Consider the following 8,970-nt stretch of genomic DNA (forward strand, 5'->3'; position numbering starts at 1 on the left):
GTGATAGTCGCTGGTTTCCATTGGACTGAACTGTAAACTTATCCAGGACGACGGCATCCTAAAGGGTAGAGAAGTTAGCTTGTTCCTGGAGGCTCATTGCTTCAAACTGAGACAATCTGCAGCTTTAAGCAACCTGCTGTGGTTCACTCACACACCCTGCAGTTCTCCTGAGCAGCTCAGTCACATCCACCTTACAAGCAACAACTACATTACAAATTAATATAGTTGTTGCTTGCTGCCTGAACAAATAAGCAACTGTTTGCTAACAAGTTCAATATATCAACTTAAAGCTGATGATATGTCAGTGTTGTGTTCACTACTTGTTCCTGTTGGAAACTATTGTGCCTGCAGTGTTGTATGAATGTCTTATTAACATGTTGATCAGCTGTTTTCTGTCTGATCTGAAGGCAGCTGAGGATGTTAATGTGTTTCCTCCTCTGCTCTCTGACTCCTCTGTATTACACATGAATGTAGGAGTTCTCTGTGTTGTGTGATCACCTCTCACTAATCAACGTTCATTTATTTGAACAAACAAATGAGAAGAAACCAACATTCAGCTTCTCACAGAGGAAGAAGGATTCATCATCTCTCTGTGTTTACAGACCTGCTGCTTCAGCCAATCATCTCTGTGTCTTCTACCATGGACGGGGTCTCCGAGGCCCAGCAGCAGGGGTTTCTGGTGCGTCGGGGCTCCGACTTCACCATCAGCTGCTCCGTCCAGCCTCAGTACCCAGGAGGCTCCTTCCAGCTCACCTTCACCAACACAGCACACAACTACATCCAGCCAGCTGTCAATCACTCTGCTGACTTCCTGTTTCCTGCTGCAGACCCCGCCCACCAAGGAAGCTACAGCTGTGTTTATAGCGTCTATGTTTTTTCTCATAACTTCTCCTCTGAGAGCCGTCTGCTGTCTCTCACTGTCACAGGTAAGCTGAAGCAGAGTGTGAAGCTCAGTGGAACTGAGACGTCACACTGACTTTGTTTCCATGTTTGTAAAACATGATAAAAAGTCATCAGGCAGCAGGACCGACCCAGCGACCTACAGAGAGCTGAGGCAGAATCTGATGAAGGAACTGTAAACTGTTTCCTTCCCGGCTTCTTTAATGTTATTGAACCATAACAACTGTGTTGTAGTGAAAAGTAAAAGACAGCAAACGAGTCAGTGAAGCCAGATAAACACTATAATGATAATAAACAGGACTTTACATGATGAGCTGAATGTCATCAGGAGAAGTCAGAGCTTCACCAGGATCACATTTGATTTAACTGCATGTAAAGATGTTGATTGTTAACAATCAGTTGAATCATTTCAACCAGACAGGAGCTTTAAGGAGACAATCAGCAGACTTTCATTCATTCTTTCAAACCAGCTGTAAACACATGAGTTGTTTTTGTCCAACATCATCAGCATACAGAGGAGATCAGATGAACTTATTCTCTAAGAGCTCAATCAACAAGCTGCTTCACACTTCAGTGATTTTAGGAGATTTAACGTCACTAAAGTTTCTGTTTGATGGGAGCTGTTGTTCTCATGATGTCATGTGATCTAATGTGATGACTGAATGTGTCTCGTCAGATCCAACAGTTCATATCATCAGACTGGTCGTCCTGCTGGTGACTCTGCTGTTGGTCGTCGCTGTCGTCGTTTTCATCCTGAAGGTACTGAACACATGTTTGTTGTTTAGAGGACTGGTTGAAATGAAGCACTCAGCCTGTTTATATTGAACTGAAGAGAGGAGTGATGCAGTAACTTAGATCTGTGTTGTCATGTCTCTCCAGGCCAGCAGGGGGCAGAAGTCAGGCCCACAGGAGAACATTCAGCTGGATTATTATAACCTCGGTGTTTCCAGAGCTGAAGGAGAGCCGGCTGAAGAGGAAGGAGCCCAGGGAGCAGAGTAGGACCTCCAAGGAGCCACAAACCACTGAAGAAGAAAATCATCTTTGGGTTCATCTCTCCTCTCAGTCTCAGCCAGGTTTTTGCAGCCCAGTATGGCGAGGAATGACGTCCATACTGGTCGATTCCACAGCTTCCGATTTACATCCAGCACCAATGCTCAGTGCCACAACAGGAAGTAGTGAGACCTTTATTAAGACCAGTAGAAGAAGAGCAGAGAGGAGATCTGATTGGACCATTTGTAACATGATTATCTGTATATAGTTATATTTTATCATCATTAACTTCTCTCATGTGAACAGCTGTAACTGTTTTTTACTTAAATATTTTTATGATTCCAGAGTTTTATGGTCTCATCTGGATAAATGCTGAGTCAACAAATCATTTAAAAATCCATCCAGTTGTTTGATGGTTTATATCTTTTTTCTTCACTGCCTTTTATATACTATATACTACTTATTCAGCTGAAATGTGTTATTGCTTTTTTCAGAATATTTGCTTTTTGAGTTAAAGAAACAATGAAAGAAAAAGTTATTGAGTGAAATCAAATGTTTTATCTTTGTTTTGCTGTTTTTCAAGAAAAAAATTCTTTTGTTTGACAGAATTTAAAGCACATGTGTTTCTGCTGAATGTTCACTCAGCCTGCATTTATTGGATGTGACAGTTTCATGCAAATAAATCAGTTTCTAATGTATCAATAACACTTACACTTTGCTGGTTTCATTTTGAAGGTTAGACCCACAAAAGGAATTAAGATTTTCATGATATTCAGTTCATCAAAGTTAAAAAAGTCTTGTTCAGCGTTTGGTTGCACTAAAAGATCCTCTAAGGAGTCAAATGTTCAGTTTTTAAAGTAAGAATATTTTGTTTTAATGGTTTTAAGTCTGTTTATCACTAGCAAAAATTAGCATTAGCATTATAACAGTTAACCATAGACTGTAAATGCACTGTGCTAACCGAGCTAGCAGCTAGAGTTAGGGTCAGCTCCACCCTCTCGTCCAAATATGGTCACTGTCACTACACGACCTGCCACCATCTTGGAAAAGCTACATACAGCAACACCACTTGGACAAAACACATGTCAGAATCTAAGTTTCAACCGTGGATGTGAGTCGTGCATGAACAGCTAATTTAGGCACCGATTTAGTTAATGTTTTGTAGTCTATGACGAAGAAAGAGACCGATAAGAGATAAAAATGAGCCAATTTCAGTTTTTCCATCAACTCCGAGCTTATTTGGAAGCTGGAAAGTTTCACCCCAGTTGGGGAAAAGCTGAAAAATGGAACATTACTTGGTTGGTGAGTAATTTCATCTTGAAAGGTAACGTGGCCATGAATTTCACATCACATCATGCTTGTGCACAACATGACACAACATGACACATGCACATCAAACGTGACCCGACTGAGTTGTTTTTTTCTATATCTTTGCAATTAATTAATTTCATCATTCAGTATTCCAGGTATTCCTCAATTCATCATCACAAATCTTTACTTTCATTTTTCCTTTCTTATTTTTTGAATAAAAATCATTTTGGTATCACTACCCTTCTAAAGCACAACATGGGTCCAAAATGACCTGTATAAATTCCCTGTTATTTCATGCATGGCACAGTGTTTCTAGATTATATCTTTGAAATAAATGTATTTTATCATATAACATTCCAAGTTTTCATTTTGATTACCACAAACCATCTTGTTGTATTTAAGAACTTTTTTTTGACATTTCTTTCAAACATCAGAACCCAGGTGAAGAAGCCAGACTACAGTGATGACACCAATGAGGACAGGAGCAGCTCCAGTGAAGGACCAGAGCATCATCAGTGACAACAGCAGCTCTTGAGAGACTCTGAAGATGCAGCAGACACAAGACACTGAGGTAAAGTTGACCAATATGATTTCAAATTAATCTTTTAATCAATAATATTGACTGTTGTATCTATTATGAGTGTGTGGATATGTATACAAGACAGTGCCATATAGTTTTGAGTTGTTTACTATAATATTATCTCTTATACTGATGTCTTTACTTTTGTGTCCTTTCAGAAAAAGAGGAAGATGATCAGTACACTGCACTATTCTCAAACATCCTTCTGCCAGAAGCGTCTGCATACCTGTGTGCACCAGAGTGATTCTCGGTGGTTTGCACTGTCACCTAATAATAACCATGTGTGAACCGTGCAAGTATTCCATCTTGGTGTTTATTTACTTGAGCGGCTACACATTTCTCCAACAATCCAACATGTGGAAGTCAGGGACAAAGATATTTTGTATCAGCCTTAATTAAGAACACTTGTGCATAAAGGTATTGAATGCTACCTACTTTGTGGTTGGACTTTGAGCTTGGTATGAGGTCACACAGAGAGGGCCTACATATAACCTGTGAGGCCTGACCACGAGTTGCTTTCTTCCTTTGTTTCCCCCGAGACAAAGGAATAGCGCCAAAAATGCTGCTTACAGACAATGGGAGTCCATTGCAAACTCCATTTCCAAGGATGCTTTGCAATTTTCATACCTCAGCAGGTAACAGTCAACATACAGCCTCATTGGCGGAGACGCTCCTGCACAGCGGAGCGTCCTGATGACGCAGCCATGACATCACCACCCCTTCAAAAACTGAACGTGCCCTGAAGCACACGCCTTTCCCATGTCACTGAGCTAGGGGGTAACTTCTGTGCCTGTTCCCGTGTGAATCAGCTGACTAAAGGGGGTATCCCACGCATGTGTTTTCCCCTCATTGAAGACTCCCCTCGCCGGACAAGACGAGACTTCGCCCGTGTTCACCCGAACACATTCCCGGATCCGAGAGAGACCGCTGCTGCAACCAGCGTCCTCAAATTCCCTCAAGACAGAAACGCTTCTTCACCAAGTCGTCTCTGCTGTTATCTCCGCCACGCCGCCGAGAGCCAGCTGCCGTGTTTTTCACTGACCGTGCGAGAACGGCCACCGTCTGCATCCGAGCCCAGTACAAAGCCGGACATAAAGACGGATTACACACAAACCCTGCTCGCTTTCTGAAGCGACCAAGTAAGAGGCATAAGTCTGGGCAGAGGCAGTGTTAATTGTGTGTTTTTATCAGCATCAGTTGCTGTTGTTTAGCATTTAGCTCCGAGTCCATTTTTCCTGCTTTACTCTGAGGAGTATTTTAAGTTTGCTGCCTGTTTAGTTGTGTTCACCACGCTAGACTGTTTTGTGTTTGTCCCGGTCGGGACTACCGCTGTGTTTGTGCCATCGTGAGTCAGAAAGTAAGTTGCTTTGTCGGTCAGAAACCAGACAACGTGCGTTACAGACTGCCGTCCATATGCGCACTGTCTGTGGACAAAGCTTCTCTTCCTCTCACGATCGCTTTCTCTCCTTCTTCCTTCTCTCTTCTGACTAACACATACACGCGCGCGCACACACACATACACGCACCGACATCTTTTGCACATCTGATGGTCAGATAACGTCGGACAAAGCTTCACTTTGTCTTTCCTTATCCGCCATCAGACACGTGTGTTTTTCACAGAAGTGGGTGAGTGTGAGACGCCGTCCACCAGGCGGCGCCATCTTGCTTCTGTCTAACCAAGACACCGCCACATTTCTGCCATCCGGTTCACACAAATGCATTCCCCTGCATGTGTCCAACCCTGTACATAGCTGTTTGTGTTTTGTTTGGTAGGATTAGATTTTAGGATAGTTGTTTATTGACTGAAGCATTTGTTAACTTTGTTAATCTTGCTAAGTTTAATAAACACTGTTATATCTTTAAAGAGAAGTTCTTCTGTCATTATTATGTGTAATATTGTGAAAAGTGGCTGATTGAAGGAGTCAGAGCTCGAATTCACCCTTCTTTGTTCATCCTCAAATGTTGATATCTCTCAGATATTAACATTCTAGGTGAACTCCCATTTATGAGACTACCTGGTTTGGTTATTGGTCCCGCTTTCCGGGTGGTGCCCCGTATTTGTTAATTCATATTAATAATTCTATTAATTGTCATAATTAGTTAATTATCTTTGATAATTGATAATTATTGCAAATAATCAACTGTGTTCCTCACAGATCCAACAGTTGGTGCCCGAATTATTGATTAATGTTAACAATATCTTATTTTCATAATTCATAATTATCATAGATAATTATGAATTATTGCTAATAACCAAACGCACTACTGCCCGTCCCAACATCACTTTTCATTCAAAGAAAATGCAAAGTAAACAAGTACTCTTACTTTTGAATCATCTCTGTGTCTCCCTCTTTCCTATGTGTCCTCATCCTGCCAGTCCTCTCACCTGACTCATTACTTACTTACTTTACACTTATTGACATAAACTGTCACTCAGTTTGGTGTTTAAGAATAAGTTCAGAAGCAGCTGATCTTAGAGAAGCACAGCTTCTGTGTTCAACATTAAATGTTGTCAGCTGCCCCGGCAGTATATGAGAAATACATTTGTTATGTCATGTATATTTTCTTTGACAGCATTAGATAAAACCTAATGGGATGTAAGGCAGGGGCGTCGCTAGAGATTTATGGTTAGGGGGGCTAAGCCTTTACCAGAGGGTCTGGGGGGAGGAATTTTTTTTTAATGGACCCAAAATGTCTGTTTGTCATGATTTTTTAGAGAAGCAATAAGTGTAAAATCAATTCAATAGATCTGTCTCTGCATAGTTTTTTATATTCAGCACAGATCTAATATGACTTAAATGCTTTCCATCCACTTACAACAGGCACAGATCAAGCAAAGGTACTGAAGTCAAGGAATGTTATCTCCTCTCTCTTAGATAAGTTGCAGGTCCTCAGTATGTTATTGATACACAGACTGATGTTTGATGTGTGAACCTCGAAAACTAAAAGTTTATGTTTTGTATGAGTAATAGGCCTATGTCATAAAATTCAGTATTAATTTTAACCGAAAGCTTAAACAACTCCCACTCGCTTTCTTCTTGATCACTAACCTTCATCAGACCTGCTCCTTCAGCCCTGTCAGTCTCCTTCATCTTCCTCCTCTTCCTCTCCTCGCCTGTTTTCAGTAACATTTTTTATTAAACTCACATTTAGAAGAACTCAAAGCTTAATGACTGATCAACCAGTTTAAGTTTGTATTTGTCTGAACTGGCAAAATCTTCTCACCTGACTGGCCTTCAGCGGAGTTGCTGCCTTTTTTGAAGAAATGTCGTATTTCCATCTACATGTTGAGGAATTGAGGGACATAAAATTGTGTTATGATCAACACAATGTGACCTTTTCACTGACATTAACTGATTATAAACAGTAATCTATGTCTACTGATATGATTGTTTTGAAATACTTAAGAGGCATATAAAAACAAAGTATGTAAAGAGCTGTCAGTAACATTATTTCTATCTCTTTTGCTCGTTCACACTTTGGCTGGATGGCTCGTCAGCAGTGGAAACAGCTTATAGTGATCACATTATTTTCTGACTGTTTCACAGCGGTTACAAATAAACACACCCACACCCCGCACCTCCACACCCTTGATAATGGTGCTGCATTGCCACAATATCATATGTGTATCATGGGAGTAAGGTAAAAAATAAAAATAAAAATAGAGTTACCGTAATTTAATTTTTTCCCCCCATGTTTTCATGTATGAAATGACCCAAAATGAAAACTGTAAGTGGACTACTTGATTACTATAAGCAAATTATTTAAACAACATTTGTATAGGACTGATTCTGTCCTGAGCTTTTTGATCATGATTATATAAGCGGTTTCCACTGTATAACATTAGTGTTATACAGCCTATCCTCTTGTCTTTTCCTCACTCAAACCCAAAGTTAGCTAACATGAAGCAAGGAGCCAGGAGAACCATGAACAAAGGAGTAACAACTTGAGGTCTAACTTTAGGTACATTGTGACTTTGGAGATGCAATGGCACAGTTCAATTGATTTTAATGAAAAATGAATGAGAAACTATTGATTTAAACTACTAATGTGCATTTATTTTGGGGGGGCTAAAGAAAATTTATAGGCCCAGTGACACCCCTGATGTGAGGTAAAGTTCTTTACTTGTTAGGCAAAAAACTTTACTCTTGAAGTCTTTTACATAAACTGCTTGTTCTTCTAATAGTGTGTGATGCTACAGTAAATCAGAGGCATGCATACCAGAGTTAAATAAAAAAAATATTTATTTGCACAAAAACAGGCAGAACTTTTGTCTGACTCTACAAACCCCTGACTACATTAACCATGGGGGGAAAACACCTGAGGAAGTCCATCAGGTGAAATGGCTGAGGTAAAGCAAAGGGTTTGGAGAAGATAGAAGAGGAAGGGAGAGGAAGAGGAAGAGCTGTGACAGAATTGACAAGTGTGATGGCTACCCTTGCATCTAAAAAAAAAATTGCACATCAAACATCATGAAGTATAAAATCCTGGCCTCTTTTTTGCTGCCAAAACATTAGCAGGAAATCCAAATCCAGCATCACCGTCTGGATTTGGTCTTTCAGACACTTGGTGATATTTGTTAAAAATATATCATTTCCCAGAGTAGTGAAATGAACTCCATCATCCAAAAAATGGCCAGGACTTCGATGCTTTATCTGAGGATGATGTACAATGCTTCCACCTACATACAAAACAAAGGTAGGCATCACACTGTTAATGAAGCGCTGGGCTTTGTCCATCTTCTTATTGTGAGCAGACCTCCACCGGCCCTGCTGGGTGATGGCAGAGAAGATGATCTTCATCTGAGGAAACTGTCGGTGGAGATCTTGCAGGTCCTGCTTGTTCCCTGCGACATGCTTGATGCTCTTGATGCTCCTGAGGTCATTTCCTCCACAGTGGATCACCAGGACATCTGGCACAGCTCCTCCTCCAAGGCACCGACGAAAGAAGGGGAGGAGGTTTCTCCAAACCACGTCCCCCTAGCCAAACCACTGGACCCGGACATCCAGACCAAGGTTGGTCCTGATAGTCGTTTTTCTCCATGTCGAATGCAGCTGCCACCAATAATGTAGATTTAGGCTCCTGTTGATTTTAAAATGAAAAGAAATATCACCTTTATATGAAACCTTGTGTTGGTGTGTTATTAAATTTAACATATTTTATATTTCTATTTTATTTTTCTATATTTT

At 40.6% G+C, this 8,970-nt stretch overlaps 2 protein-coding genes across 2 annotated transcripts in view; one reads left to right on the forward strand and one right to left on the reverse strand.

Moving 5' to 3' along the window:
• Positions 1-2,597, forward strand: part of LOC137186660 (scavenger receptor cysteine-rich type 1 protein M130-like) — an 18,454-nt gene extending 15,857 nt beyond the window's left edge. The window contains exons 7-9 of the mRNA XM_067595734.1: positions 603-926; positions 1,577-1,659; positions 1,780-2,597. Of these exons, the coding sequence (XP_067451835.1) occupies positions 603-926; positions 1,577-1,659; positions 1,780-1,899 (527 nt within the window). The 3' untranslated portion in view covers positions 1,900-2,597. The remainder of the gene's footprint in view (positions 1-602; positions 927-1,576; positions 1,660-1,779) is intronic.
• LOC137186609 (coagulation factor X) overlaps positions 1-7,254 on the reverse strand; it is a 102,148-nt gene extending 94,894 nt beyond the window's left edge. The window contains exons 1-2 of the mRNA XM_067595667.1: positions 7,007-7,254; positions 6,832-6,896 (exon numbers count right to left, since the gene is read on the reverse strand). The gene's annotated coding sequence lies outside the window, so the exon portion shown is untranslated. The remainder of the gene's footprint in view (positions 1-6,831; positions 6,897-7,006) is intronic.
• Between the last annotated feature and the right edge of the window lie 1,716 nt (positions 7,255-8,970).

The sequence above is a fragment of the Thunnus thynnus genome, chromosome 7, assembly GCF_963924715.1.
Source record: "Thunnus thynnus chromosome 7, fThuThy2.1, whole genome shotgun sequence".
In the NCBI taxonomy this organism is placed as follows: Eukaryota; Metazoa; Chordata; class Actinopteri; order Scombriformes; family Scombridae; genus Thunnus; species Thunnus thynnus.